The 15135-nt window shown below is 46.0% G+C and overlaps 1 protein-coding gene across 2 annotated transcripts; it reads right to left on the bottom strand.

Moving 5' to 3' along the window:
- Positions 1 to 1952: 1952 nt before the first annotated feature.
- Positions 1953 to 10426, bottom strand: PRSS16 (serine protease 16). 2 transcript variants are annotated; one of them, XM_012741987.2, is made up of 12 exons: positions 10357 to 10426; positions 10110 to 10282; positions 9211 to 9310; positions 8931 to 9060; positions 7473 to 7596; positions 7161 to 7238; positions 7017 to 7064; positions 5932 to 6222; positions 5017 to 5158; positions 2550 to 2729; positions 2323 to 2468; positions 1953 to 2228 (listed from the first exon to the last, which is right to left on the bottom strand). In XM_012741987.2, exons 1-12 carry the CDS (start codon positions 10424 to 10426, stop codon positions 2160 to 2162), a joined length of 1551 nt encoding a protein of 516 aa, XP_012597441.1. In that variant the 3' UTR covers positions 1953 to 2159. The 2 variants fall into 2 exon arrangements, with proteins under 2 accessions (XP_012597441.1, XP_075866648.1); XM_076010533.1 differs by lacking the exons at positions 5932 to 6222; positions 7017 to 7064; positions 7161 to 7238; ... (1 more) ...; positions 8931 to 9060; positions 9211 to 9310.
- Between the last annotated feature and the right edge of the window lie 4709 nt (positions 10427 to 15135).

Genomic DNA, 15135 nt, shown 5'->3' with positions numbered 1-15135 from the left:
AGATCACATTCATCTCTGGTGGGCTGAAAGACTGTGCACATACACAAGGCCATACCTGCTTAGGAGAGACAAAAGAGGGTACTTTGTATCTGGCTGAATGCAGGGCAGAGATGTGATTGAGGTAAATCGTAAAAGTAACCTCCAGAATGGCCCATACAGGGACCAAAACCACGACCTTAACATTATTAACACTACGTTCTAAACCAACTGAACTAACCGGCCACCACATGGAGGTTCTCAGTCTTTTTCTTTTTTTAGAAGATGTAAACCACAACCAAACTAAAACTTTTTCCCCCTCCCATTTTTTTCCTGGGAATACACAAAAACCCAAAACCACAAAAAACAATTTTTAAAAATCCCCACATTCTTCCTATTTCACTCTCCTCATCATGGAGATAGGAAAAAGAAAAAGAGAAAAGTTGAACATTTGGCCCAAAGCAACCTCGCCTCACATGGAAACGTATTCTTTCTCAAGCTGCCAATTCTGATCCGAAAGATTCAGGTCATTAACATAACATGGTTTATGTGAAGGCACATGATGATTGTACTGAGTGTGCTTGATTTGTTTCAATGTGAACATGCGATGATAGAATGTAAGAAAGAACTCTGTGTCACTCACTGAGAACAGATTTAAGACAATGCTGACACCAGTGGTAGGTGGTATGGTTTTAGTCTCCCAGTAAGAATTCCTGTGCTGCCCAGGAGTGAGAGCCCAGAGAACTCTTGTGCAAGGAGTGAGCACCCAGTGTAAGTAACCTCTAATAAACTCATCTAAATCACTAAGCTGAATTTGTCTGAGTCATTCTTTTGTCTCTCCATTTCCATCTCAGTGGAATACCATCCCAAGATTTTCCTGAAACATCAAGATATCAAATATAAGTTTGTAAAAGAGATGAGGAGAAGGTACATTCACCCAAAGGAGACAAACCAAGGGTTTAGGGTCAAGAAAGGCAGGGAACTTCCTCACAGGAAAATGGGCTTTTTATGGCTTCTCTTACTGGGACCCTTTTGTTCTGCCTTGCCTTTACTTCTCCCACTTCTCAGCTCCCTAGAGGCAGACAGTATCCCTGATTTTCTATTCCTGCGATTGGTGGCTGCTGCTAAGAGGGGTGAACCATGGCACTGTTGGCAGAGCTAACACAGGCTAAGTAGGCACCTTTGGGACCAGCTTCCCACCCTTACCCCCAGGCTCTGGAGGAGGAGGGTTTCCATCAGAATCCTGAACTCCTAGGGTTGGAAGCTGGAAGTGCCTGGGAGTGAAACTGGATTGCAGGAAGAGATGGTGAATGAAGCATTTGGAAAAAAAACTAAAAGAGATAGAGAGAGAAGGACAAAGATTAAATGTCACAGGAAGAGAAAGAGAATAAGTATCAGAGGTAGAAACAGAGCCTCAGGGAGATAGAGAGATTAAGAAGACAGCAAAGGAGAGACAGAAAGTCTGAAGACAGGGATATAGAGATAGAGATAGAAAGTGAGAGAGAAAGTGACAGGAGAAACAAAGAGACCAAGAATGAGAGAAACAGAGCGGTGGAGATAGTCAGGGCAGAGCAAAAGAGAGAGGATAGTAGAGGCAAAGACACTGCCCAAGAGACAGGGACAGAAACACAGACTGAGAGAAAAATAAACAGAGAAACAGATTGAGATACAGAGAAAGACAGAAATGAAGATAGAGAAACAGAAGGAGATTGTGAAAGACAAATAGTGACAGAGAAAAAAAGAGAGGAAGAGACTGAGAGATGGGTGCCATGAGAGTAACAGTGAGAAGCAGAGACAAGGTCAAGCTCTGAGATCCAGAGAGAGGAACCTGCAGCAACATCCCCAGCCCAGGAGCTGAAGTGGCAGAATTTGGGTTGGAATCTGATTAGCAAGGGGAGGGCACCAGCATGAGGAGACACATTTCTTTGACATTTAACATTTAAAATACCAATATTCACAATGAGAATAATCATTCATTAATATTACATAATTCTTTGTCTATAACAAAGCATTTTTAGTTGAGAGTGAGGATATTTGCAGACACAAGTCAGTTATATGCAGAATAGATTATGAATCTTAATTCCCAGGAATTTCCTCCTCAAAACAAGCTGCTTTCTTTTGTCTAGTGATTGAATACATCCAGGACTGAGGTGGCCATGCAGGGAGTAGTGAGGGTGTGGGACTTAGACCCCAACCCTAACCTGGCTTTTCTTTGCCAGCCTGAGCCAGGTCTGCAGCTGCTGGGAGATGCTCTGTGGAGAGATGGGAAGAACTGTGAGTCAGACTCCAGAAAAAGGAAGGAGCATGCAAATGAGCATGCAAATTACCCAGAGCCTTTTCTCTTACCTGACGCCCTAGTCGGAGGCTGGGGGAGTCTGAGGGCCTCTCAGGTGCCATATCCAAGCAGTGGGAGGCACTAGGGATGAGAAGAGCTGACTCCGAGGAGCCCAAGGCCTGTGTTACACCTAGCACATGCCAGGGGTCTGTGTCCCCTGAAAAGAAGGAAGAAAGGATGATATGTTAAGTTGTGGCTAGATGGAGGCTCAAGAGACAGGTTTCAATGGCATGCTCACCATTAACAAACAGCACTTGGGTGGCCCCAGGGGTTTGTCCACCGTAGTAGGAGTTCGTTTGGGCCACAGCCTGGGCTATAGATGAGGCTGAGAGTCCAAACACCTGCTCACATAGGTCTAGCTGGGAGGGCAGCGCTGGGAGCTGGGAGAAAGGACATCTAGGATCCTCACAGGTGACATCTGTGAAGGGAGATACCTGTAAGTGTGGGGTATATAGCCAGCTCCCCTTTCTCCTTAATAATCATTTATAGAGCTCTTCCCAATCATGATCAAAACATTCCTTGTCCTCCCTTCAAGGAGCTCCGAGTCCTGGCAGAGAGACCCACATACCCGCAGACAGTAACAGCCCAGAGCAACCAGGGCTGTGATGGAAAAAGGTCAGGAGGTGGGGATCCCAGAGAAAACGTGGTGGGCTCGGGGAGAGCATCCTGCAAGGGATAAGACCTTAAGAAATTAATAGGACTGAGCCAAATCAAGAGAGAGAAGAGAAAGCATAAAAACAGAGGAAATAGCATGTGCAAAGGTATGGAGATAAGAGGGAGCCTGGAGTGCTTGAAGCTCAAATTGGACCACATCTGTCTTGCTTAAAATCCACAGCTCACTGTGCTTTCAGAGTAAATCTAACTTCATTAACCTCAGACTAATTCATTACTTTGTTTACCATTTATTGAGAACCTACCATGTACTCAGACAGATGTTCAATAATATTGGGCACACAGTGACAACCAAGACAGCCCCAAGCTCTGTAGTCACAAGACTCAGTCCAGAGGGGGAGATAGGCAATAAAAAATGTATGATGACAGATTTTGGAGAGTGCTAAGAGGAGAACACAGAGCTATTGAAGTGGGAGATGGGAAGGCTGACTTATACTGAGGGATCATAGAAGGCTTCCTGAGGGGAGACATTTTGTGTTGACACTTGACGATGAGCAAATTGTGTAAAGGGGGAAGATGAGTAATCCAGGCATGTGCAAAGTTCCTCAGGTGCTAAGAAGACTAGTGTATTAAGAGAGTCAAATTATGTAAAGCTTTGTGATAATAATATTGTAATGGTGAGCATTTTTGGAATACTTAGAGTATACTGGCATTATTCTTAGCATGTTACATGTATTACTCTTTTATTGCTTGAAACAACTCCATGAAGGAAGTACTATTATTATTTCCATTTTACAGATGTGGAAAGTGAGGCATAGAGAGTTAAGTCACTGGCCCGAGTTTGCCCAAGATCACATAGGTAGAAAATGGAGATGGAATTTGAATATTTTACTTTAAACCACTATCCTCATTGCTTCTAGAGGATATGAAAAGGATTTTTGAACTTAATCTTGGGGTAGAGAGGCCAGATTTAACAAAATAATACAGGATGCCTAGTTAAATTTGAGTTTCAGTAAATGAAAAATACTCTTTTTTAGTATATGTAATATTTGGGACACACTTATATTAAAAACATCTGTTGTAGGCCGGGCGTGGTGGCTCACGCCTGTATTCCTAGCACTCTAGGAGGCCCAGGCAGGTAGATCATTTGAGCTCAGGAGTTCGAGACCAGCCTGAGCAAGAGTGAGACCCCGTCTCTACTATAAATAGAAAGAAATTAATTGGCCAACTAAAAATATATAGAAAAATTAGCCGGGCATGGTGGCACATGCCTGTAGCCTCAGCTACTCAGGAGGCTGAGGCAGAAAGATTGCTTGAGCCCAGGAGTTTGAGGTTGCTGTGAGCTAGGCTGATGCCATGGCACTTTAGCCTCAGTAACAGAGTGAGACTCTGTCTCAAAAAAAAAAAAATCTGTTGTTTATCTGAAATTCAAATTTAATTGAACATTCTATATTTTATCTGGCAACCCTACTCTGAGATTATTGAGGAGCCATGGTTTTGAGCAGAGAAGGAACAGGTCATATTTTAAAAGATTTCTCTGGATGCTGTGTGTAAGTGGGATTGATTACATAGGTGAAGCAAAAGCCTGGAGACCAGGGAGGAGGCTAGGGCAGGGACCCAGGCAGGGAAGGATGGGGACCTCTACCAAGACAGCAGGAGTAGGCATAGAAAGGGGCAGGAATGGACTAGAGAGTTGTCTAGGTTGCAGAGTAGTCAGGACTCAGTAATTGACAGGCTATCAGGACAATGGGAAGGAAGCAATCAAAACAAGACTCAGGTTTCTAGTCTAATGACTGTGGAAATGGTGGAGTCATTACTGGAATAGGGACAAAGAAGAAGAGCAGGTTGAAGGGAAGATCACTTATGTTGATGCCTGAGTGTGTGCATGAGGAGACATGTAAAGGCCAAGCACATGCACACACTAGCATGGCTTCTACCCTCTCCTGCCCAACATCTGCAGGTTACACAAGGCCTAGGAATCAGGTCACTTGCCCTATGGAAATGAAAATCAGTTTGGACCACCTGTAAAATAACTTCTTTGGGTGTAGCACAGAATGTATGTTTTGTGGGTAAGGGTTAGGCCAGTCACTCACAGAAGCCAAACTCAGTACATGTCTGGTACAACCACTGTCGGTCACCCACGCCGTACACTTGGGGTTCTGTGTCCTTCAGCTGTGCCACTGTCTCTGCTCGGGAAAAGCTTAGACACTTCTGACCCAGGCTGTGCATGACAATCTAGGGAACATCACATACATACATACATAAATTTCTTCTCTCTTCCCAGCAAGCCAAGGCCCAGATGTCTAAGTCTCCACAGGTCAAAAGTCAGAAGCACAAGGGTGAGTTCCTGAATTGGGAGTCAGCGGTCAGAGGGGGTGGATGCCTGGGTCCCTGTGAGTTAGAGGTCAAGGCACTAGATCAAGGGACCTTATTACCTGTGAGACCTTGGGTAAATATAACCTTAGATATGACCATCACCTTAGTGATGACCTCAGTTTCCTCTTCTGTAAGTGGGGATAATAATAGTTCCTATTTCTCCTGAGAATTCAATTAAATAATATATGTAAAGCACTTCGTATAGCACTTGGTCCAGACAGTGCTGGAAAAGTGACAGCTATCTTGTAGATTCACAGGCTGGGGGACCCAGGTCCCTAGGAGAACTCTGTTCCTATGGCTACATTTTTTCATTCTATGAATACGAATTGAGCACTTGCTATGTGCCAGACACTGCTGTAGACTCAGAAAAGAGGACAGAACAAGATAGGCAAAATAGAAAATAATCACCACAGTCTGTAACATGCGCATACTGCCTGCCAGTCTCCCAGTTGATCGCTGTACATGTCCCACCTCATTTCACATTCTCATTGGTCCTGTGAGGTGTCATCCCCATTTTACAGATGAGGAAACTAAGGCTTAGAGAGGATTTTCGTTTGCCCAAGATCACACTGCGAAGGTGGGGCAGGAACCCTTGTCGCTAACTCCTCCCAGCGGTGCCGACCTGCACTCACCTGCACCGCCCGACGCAGCCCACGGTAGGGCGTGGCGTGGCTGCGGTTGCCCCCGCCCCCGAGGAGGAGTCCGCAGAGCTGTCGCACGCTCAGTGGCGCTCCCGCGTGCCCGTCGTACTGCACCGCGCCTCCCACCAGTGCCTGCAGCGCCCCCAGCAGCTCCGCCTGGTCTTCAGCGCGGCCCAGGGACCCACACGCGCCCAGCTCCGTCCCCAGCGCGGCTCGAACCGCCCCGCCGGCGCTCAGCCGCCGCTCCACTTCCGTGAAGGCAGCGGCCACCGCGGTCCGGCACTGCGAGAAGCGAGAGGCAGCGTTGGCCACGACCCAGGCTGGGCCTCGGCTTTTCCTGCTAAGGACCTACGTCCTCCCAGGGTTCCCCACTTTCCCGCAGTCAGACTCCTCCCGAGGCGCCGAACCCTGCACTCGCCCTAGACCCCGCCCTTTTGCGGCTGCTCCTCCAGGCCCCGCCTCGTGCATGGCCCCGCTCCACACGGAGCCTGCCCCTCCGGATAGGATCGTCCCTCTCCAAGCTCCGCTTCTTTTTTTTTTTTTTTTTTTTTTGAGACAGTGTCTCACTTTTGTTGTCCAGGCTAGAGTGAGTGCCCTGGCGTCAGCCTAGCTCACAGCAACCTCAAACTCCTGGGCTCAAGCGATCCTTCTGCCTCAGCCTCCCGAGTAGCTGGGACTACAGGCATGTGCCACCATGCCCGGCTAATTTTTTTTTATATATATATCAGTTGGCCAATTAATTTCTTTCTGTTTATAGTAGAGACGGGGTCTCGCTCTTGCTCAGGCTGGTTTTGAACTCCTGACCTTGAGCAATCCGCCCGCCTCGGCCTCCCAAGAGCTAGGATTACAGGCGTGAGCCACAGCGCCCGGCCAAGCTCCGCTTCTTATTGGGGGACCCTCCTTTCTTTTTGATGCCCCCCCCCCCACCTTCAGTTCCCGCCTTCTTCCAAAATCTCTGTTGCTGGGATCCCACCTCCCTTAGTCCCCGACAAGGATGCGACTTTCTTCTCCAGCCCCCTGGCTTCCGAGGCTTTCACTCTCTCCCCATCCCCCTCGGGCGAGGCCCCACCTCCTACCTCCAGGGACCCGCCATTCGCCGGGCTCTGTAGGCTTCTGGACACCACCTATGACGCGACCACCGGAGAAGGTATCAGGAGGTGTCAGCGGACTCTGCCCGCGGAGACTCCCCTCCTCCCGCACCTGCTGCCCCGCATCCTTACGGCATTATACTCGGAGAAATCCAGTACTGCCCGCACCGGGGCGGAGGAGGCGATGGAGGCGAAAATGAGATGGGGGAACTAAGGGAGGAGAAGCTGTCAGCCTGGGGACTGAGGAACTGGGACCCCCATCTTCCCGCCCCTGTGTCATTCACTCGCTGTGTGATCTCAGCCTCTTGTGAAGGCAGCTTGTGGAAAGCTCTTGTAGGGGAGGGGAAGGGTGGGGCGTGGTGGGAGGGTATTCCTATTATCTGAGACTGGGACCCCCGAGTCCAAGTTCCCTCCCCCTAGTCCACCCAGAAGAGTCCCGGGGACCTTCAGCCTGGCCCAGGCCGCCAAGGAGCCGGCGTAGGAGCCTCCGAAGCAGATCCAGGGGCTGGAGGAGGAGACGTTGAAGAGGCGGGAAAGTGCCAGACGCGCGGAGACCACGTCCGCGAGCCTGGGGTCAGAGGGAAGGCTTGGTCGGTACTCATCGCTGGGTATCCCTGAAGATTTCCCCACTGCACAGGCCAGGAAATCAGGACCCAGAGAAATGAATGGAGAAGAGTTCAGCCAGAAGCCAGGGCTCTTTTCTCATGTTGTATTTATGAGGGCTATCCACAGTCACATACATTTTCGAAAGCACGTGTGCCTAGGCCAAAGGAGACCCAGCCTAGAAGTCTAGAAAGCTTCGCCCCCCCCCCCCCATCTCTTCCCGTTTTAGGTAGGAGAAGAAATATTTCCAAAGCAGTTTTTAGATGAAAACCTGAAAAATATGGGGAAGGCTTGGGGGCAGTCAAGGAGAGCTACTCAGAGGAAGAGGGTTCCTTAGCTGGATGGGATAGAAGGTATTGGGAAGGGAAAAGACACAAAGACACATAAGAAATGGAAAGAGATGTTGGTATATGTCTAATGTTCTCCCAGGGTCTATCTTTCTTCCCCAACCTTTCCGAAATGGTTTGCAGTTAGTGCCATCGTGCTGCTGTTAGAACCAGTTTGACTTGAAGTAAATATTGAAATGCAGAGAAGAGATGTAGACAGAGAGATGGGGACAAGAATGAGACTGAGACAGAGGGAGACACCAAAGAGGACAGGAAGAGAGAAGTCCTGTGGAGATGAATAAAGCAGGAGAAATAGAGCTGGGGAAATAGATGGTGAGGTTGTTAATATGAGTGCAATGAACTGAAGGAGTTGAGGGAAGGCCACTCCTTGCAGAGGGAAGAGTTCAAAGGCTCAAGGCAGGAGAGTACATATAAGTCTGGAGAACAGTAAGGATCTCTGCATAGCTGTAGCCCAATGAATGTGAGGGAGTTGAGGTCAGAGTTAACTGGAAGTCAGAGCCTGTGGGGACCTTGTGGCTGTTGTAAAGACATTGACTTTATTCTGAGAAATATGGGAGGCGTGTGAGGGATTTGAGCTAGGATGGCCATGATCTGGTTTATGCTCTAACAGAATCACTCTGGCTTCCACCTGGAAGTCAAGGATAGAAGCAGGGAGACAGGTGTGGATACTGTGGCTGTAATCCAGGTAAGAAATGCTGGTGGTTTATGCCAGTAGACCATAGTGAGACAGAAACACACACAAGAGTACAGGATAAGAGAAAGATAGAGAAAGAGACAGAGACCCAGAAATGGAGAGAGAAAGAATAAGATATTATGAAAGACAGAAAACAGAGGGAACCAGAGATTCAGAGGTTGAATTTGGGCAGTGGAGAAGAAAGACACAGATGCAGAGATGCCAAGGCACAAACATTCCTGCCCTTTGACCATAAACACTTCCCCTACCCTCACTCACGCATGGTGGCTGGACAGGAAGCGAAGCTGGGCTATGTCCAGGCCCCCAGCAGGAATACTCAGGCCATAAAATCTGTGTTCCAGGCTTATCACCAGGGCTCCCCAGGCTGGTGCTAGGGCTGCAGGGTGCCCTGTGGAGAATGTGGAGTGGGGGGAATGTGAATTGGGTTTAAGCCCATGCACCCCTCAGGTCTGACAGCATTGTGACACGCAGCTCCCTTCCATGGTTCCCACAGCTTCCCAGCAATGTCTCTCTCCCCACCTCCACCCTTTCTTCTTACCTCTCATCACTGAGCCAGGCCCAAGACTGCCCTCGCCCCCCAGATGCAGGAATACAGGTCCATCCTGGTTAGCCCAATGTTGGTCATTCACCCAGTAACGCTACAAAGTGCGATGTGGAAGAAGAAATGGCATTTTGAGAGTCCTGACTTATTCTCAACTCCATTTGTTCTAGTTTCTCTCCCTAATGAATCTTGCCTTCTATACTTAGAAGTATCTGAAATGAGCTTATTTATATATTCACTTCTCTCCTGTTTATCTCCTTATCTCAAATGCAAGATCTACAAACGCAGATATTTTTGTCTCATTTTTCACTCTTTTATCTCCAGGACTGAGGGGAGTGGGGAGCAGCTGGTACCTGGAAGGCTCTTGCTATTTCTCAAAGTAATAATTGTAGAATAAATAATGAATGGAGGTGGATATAGGAATAGGGCCCACGAGGGATGACCTTTGGAGACTGTGTACAGAGGAGGCACTGGAAAATGGTGATTTGTTCATTGAATAGATATTTTTGAGTGCCTATTGTGAGCTGAGTCAGATTCCAAAGAATTTCTGCTACATATTGAGACCTAATGGGGGGGGGGTTATGTCCAGTCTGGACAGGGAGAAGTGTGCACTGAGGGGTAGTGAGAGAGTGGGAGTGAATGACACAGAGAAGGAAAGGGTGAAGGACAGAACCTGAGGGGCAGAAAGAATGGGGCCCTGAGGAAGGAGAGAGGTCACTAAGGTGAGTCTAAAACACAGAGGGCTGGAAGGGGATACTGATAGTAGGCATAGCATGAGAGGCAGAGGGGTGGGGAGCCTGAGGTGTAAAGAGAGAATAAAGTGCAGACTGAGGGACAGAGGAAGAGACTAAGGAGAGAGCAGGGAGGGCAGTGGGCTCGCCCTCTCCTGGTCTCACCTGCAGGAAGGATCTTCTGTCGGATGCGTTGAAGGGGTCCAGCGGCTGCTCCACCCACCCGACTTTTGGGAGGACCGCAGCACCAGGCCCCAGGCCCAGGCCCAGGCCCAGGCCCAGGCTAGAGCTTTCCTGAAGCCGCTGAATGTGCTCACCCAGGCGCCTAAGAAGAGAGGCTGTGGGACATGGAGGAGAGGGAGTCAGGCCAGCCCCCTTATGATGTCCTGCTTGACTCTCAGCCCCCTCTTACCTGGAGATGAGAGCACCAGCAGGGAAAGCAGGAGCAGAGGGCCCAGCCACAGGGCAGGTCCAGTGGCCATGCTGCCCAGTGCTCTTCCCAAGGGCTCCAGGTGCTCTGTTCTCCCCCACTCACTGAGGGCCTTCATCCTGTCCCCAGGGGCTGGGCTTTAAATTCATCCTCTTTCATTAGAAGCTCAGGTTTCTTTTCAGACGCCTCTCCTAGCAGGTCAAGCGTCTGTAGGAACCGCTAAAGCGGGACAAGGACGCCAGAGTCTGTATGTAGAGGCTGCTGATGTGTCACCTAAATACCCAGTTTCTTTTCTCTTGGACCCTCCCCTCACTGTGCCTCAGTCTTCTCCTTTCCACTCTTCAGCCTTCCCCTATTTACCTCAGACTCACCCTTTCTATGCCTTCCTGCCCTTCAGCCTCTGCCTCTCTCCTCTTGAACCCTCCATTGCCCATGTGCTTTCTGTCTTCTCTTTCTGCCCCTTGGCATATCTTCAGTCTCTCTCAGTTGTCCCAACACTCAGTCTCTCCCTCTCTTTTTCTCCAGCTCCCACTTCTCTTTTTTAGTCCTCCTGTCTGTCCCTCTCTCTGTCCCTCAGTTTCAATTTGTCTATTTTCTAGTCCCCCTTTCTGGTCCTCATCACTCCCCCTACAATCTCACTGCTCTCCTTGGACTCTTTATGGTTCTCTCAACATCCCAGGCTTGCTCTTGCCTCAGAATTCCTACCCTTGTTTCCACTCTGTGGATTGCTATTTATCCATAAACCCACATGGCTTGCCCTCTCACCTCAATCAGATCTTTATTCAGATGTCATCTGTTCAGAAAGGTCTTCCATGGTTATGATCTTTTTAAAAATTGCCAAACCTGTGACCCTCTTCTATTCATTTTCTAGCTTTATTCATTATTCTCTTTCATAGCACTTATCACTACGACAAATATTATATATTTAAAAATATATATGTGGTTCTTTGTCTCTCTGACTAGAAACTAAAGCTCCATGAAAGTAGGGATTTTCATTTCTTTCATCCATTGCCAAATGTTTAATTTCTAGAACAGCACACATAGTGAGGAATCAATAAATATTTGTCAAGTGAATGGATAATTGATCAAGTAATGTTACTGGTTCTGCTTTTAAAAATATATCCAGAGTCTGATGACTTCTCACCACCTTTTGTGCTACCACTTCTGAGCCACCATCATCTCTTACTTGGGATGTGACAGAAGTCTCAAAGCTGGTCTCCCAGTTTCTGCCACATGATTTACTCTCCATTCAGCAGACAGAGATCCTATTAAATAGAAGCTCAATCACTCACTTCTCTGATTGAAAACACTCCCCTGGTTCCCCATCTTACTTAAGTAAAATCTAAAGTTTTGAGTCAAAACTCCATATGACCTGGTCCCCAACTACCTTCATGATTTTATTTCCTACCTCTTGCTCCTGAGCTCAGTGCTCCAGCCACATTGGGTTACTTCATATTTCACAAGTGTATCAGCCTCACTCCTTTTTTAGAATCCTTGCTCTCATTGGAATTCTTTTCCTCCAAATATCTGCAATCCTTATTTTATCACTTTCTATAGTTCCCCATTCATATTTTACATTGACAGGTTTTACCTGACCATCCATATAAAATAGCATAATTCCCGACATTCAGTCCCCTAACTCTACTGTTGTAACTTCCTGATAGTGATCATATCTTATTGCATTACTCTTCCAAGCCATTTCCCAAGAAATAAATTTATTGTGGGAAGGAATTTTGTCTATTTTGTTCACTGGTGCACCCATAACACCCAAACATAAACACCAAACTTCATAGCACTTGGGAGGTGCTCAATAAATAAGTAGTGAGCAAAAGGCTATATGGATGAATTACTTAATTCCTCAATTAGTTTTCTGCTCAAGAAAGAATTCCCTAAGAATGTGACATAAGAGTTTAGGCAAAGGAGCAAGCAGGGAAGGAAGGAAGGAGGGAGGCAGGGAGAAAAAAAATGAGTGGAAGAAAGCTATGATGAGATGATCTGGGGCAGGAGGGTTCCTGGCCCAAGCAATAGCAGGTGCAAAGACTCTGAGTCATAAACCTCATTGGCACCTTCAAGGAACATCAAAAGTTGGGTGGAGAAGAGAATGAGGGAACTTGGATTATTAATAGATGAGAAGAGAGAAATCACTAGAGCGTCAACCTTGCTGGCAAACTGTGGAAAGGGCTTTGGCTTTTATTTAAAGTTTGATATGTTGCCATAGAAGACCTTTTAAAAATATATTAGTACATTTATTAATTTTTTAGTAAATATTAATTTATTCAGTTGTTTTAATTGCTAAGCTGGAAATACAGTTATCTTCACCCCAACTTAATAGGAAGAAGGCAAATAGAAAAATTTTTTAAAAAGCCAAAGGATATGAATAGATATTTCATCCAAGAAGATATACCAATGGTCAATAAGCACAACATCATTAGTGCAGCATCATTAGTCATTACTGAAATGCAAACACTATGAGATACCTTTTCACACTCACTGGAATGGCTATAATAAAGACATAAAAAGCACTGGGAATGTAAAAGGGAAGAGCCACTTTAGAAAACTCTTAAACTCATTATTATTATTATTTTTTTAATTTTTAGAAATGGGGTCTCACTCTGTGCTGTTGCCCAGGTTGCAGTGGTGTGATCCTAGCTCACTGTAGCCTTAAACATCTGGGCTTATGTGATCCTCCTGCCTCAGCCCCCCAAGTAAATGAGACTACAAGTGCACACCAACACAACCAACTAATTTTTTATTTTGTAGAGGTTGGTCTCAAACTTCTGGCCTCAAGCAATACTCCCATCCTGCCCTCCCAAAGTGCTGGGATGGTGGGCATGAGCCATTCATCCAGCCACTTGTTACTTTTTTTAACAATAGCTTTAGTTAGGTATAATTTACATAACAGAAAACTCACCTGTTTTTAAATGTACAATTCAATGTTTCTTAGTAAATGTGCAGATTTGTGCAACTATCACCACAATCAAGTTTTAGAACATTTTAAATCGTGTCCAGAAGACTCTTCTTGCCTATTTGCAGTCAATCCCCATTCCCATCTCTAGCCTCAGACAATCACTAATCTAACTTTCTTACTCAATTGATTTGCCTTTTTTGGACATTTCATATAAATAGAATCTTATAACATGTACTCTTTGTACTCTTTAATGTCTGTCTTCTTTCACTTAGCATGAAAGAGGTTAATCCAAGCTGTAGCAGGTATTAGTACTTCATTCCTTTTTATGACTGAATAATATTACATTGTATAATATTACATTGTATGGATATAATACATTTTATTTCTCTATTAATCAGGTGATAGGCATTTAGATTATTTCCACTTTTTGCTGTTATGACTAATGTCATTATGAACATTTCTGTACAAGTCTTTGAGTAGAAATATGTTTTCATTTCTCTTGGGTATATATCTAAAAATGAAATTGCTAGATCACATATTAAAATTAATTTTTTTAAGAAATTGCTGTTTTCCAAAGTAGCTGTACCATTTGTTCATGTAATTTCTCAGACTCCAGAAACCTGAAGCAAACAGATAGGAAGCCTCCAATTCCAAACTCAGACATGCTGGAAAAGTGAGAATGGAAAGTCATAGGGAGCCCAGATTGTCCTTCAGGCATGAAATTGGATCTTTCTACTGTGGGCCATACCTGAGGCTAGTAGTTCAGTGCGCCAGACATACTAGCCAGACGCGTCCTTTAGGAGGGGCAGAACTTTCTATGGATTCCTCAGTCAGAGTCTGCAGGTTTAAAAAAGCCTACTCATCCTCTGTCAAGTCCATGAGTGAGATTTAAAACCAAAGAGTTTGTTTGAATTGGAATTTATCATTCTTTTTATTAAGGCAGGGGTGGGAGGCAGGAAGGGACTTCTTTCAGGAAGACCATCCACAAGAAGAATGTTGCTGGAGTAAATATTTTCAAAACAAAGAAAGGACAAGCCATTAGAATGACTGGGTAGCCCAGTTGGGCTAGATTACAAAGTTGCGGGTTTGCTTCCAGTACTCACACCTTTCTGGGTTTTTTCCCCCTCTGAACTATTTTAGCTGAAGTCATCTCTCAATCTTAGCTGTAAAAACAAAGTACAAATTACGATGCTCTTGGGAGCTTTAAATCCACCCACTAGATAGTTTTTCCTCTCTTTACCTGTCCACCAGACTCATGACCATCCAAGGGTAGGGCGCATAGCGTTTTCATTTAAACCCCTCTGCTCTATCCACCTATCGACCCTTACAAACCATTTACAAAATCCACCCACAAATTAAGGGCACCTTTTGATTTCTGTGTGTATGTTTCCACGCAACCTTGATTTTCTCTTACCCTCTTCACTCTGTCCCAAGAGTCTGGAGTCCAAGGAGCGACAGACAACAGACCCATCTGTTTAAAATGACACTGACTAAAAGATATGACTTCCCACCTCCTCCTTCCAACTCCATCCCTTCCTTTGGGACTTTGACTTTTTTGATGGATCTCCTACCCTCTCCTTGGGGCCACTTTCTTAGATTCTCCTTTTTGCAGTGAAGCTGCTGCGTTTTTCTTCTCCAGAGCCTCAGGCATTAGTGAAAGGAAGTTGGATTCAAGAAACTCCTTGTTATCTTGTAATATCTGGCCTGCATCTTTCTAGTGCCTGAAAGTGACCTGAAGAGGAGTTAGGACCTAAAAACTGAGTCCTGTAATTCATCTGCATTCTCTGCTAGGGTAACTTTTGTCTGGGAGAGACCATGAGCTGGAGGCAGGTCCAGGTGTGTTCAGGTGGTAA

Source organism: Microcebus murinus, chromosome 15, assembly GCF_040939455.1.
Source record: "Microcebus murinus isolate Inina chromosome 15, M.murinus_Inina_mat1.0, whole genome shotgun sequence".
In the NCBI taxonomy this organism is placed as follows: Eukaryota; Metazoa; Chordata; class Mammalia; order Primates; family Cheirogaleidae; genus Microcebus; species Microcebus murinus.
This window is presented reverse-complemented; position numbering and strand designations above follow the sequence as displayed.

What these genes read in the sequence shown, in the direction of transcription:
- PRSS16 (XM_012741987.2), bottom strand. Translation starts at nt 10,426, where the DNA reads ATGGCCACTGGACCTGCCCTGTGGCTGGGCCCTCTGCTCCTGCTTTCC. An exon ending in ACAGAAGATCCTTCCTGCAG is followed by an intron (nt 9,311 to 10,109) that starts GTGAGACCAGGA and finishes CGCACTTTGTAG; the next exon opens with CGTTACTGGGTGAATGACCA. An exon ending in GGCTGCGTCGGGCGGTGCAG is followed by an intron (nt 5,159 to 5,931) that starts GTGAGTGCAGGT and finishes GATGTTCCCTAG; the next exon opens with ATTGTCATGCACAGCCTGGG.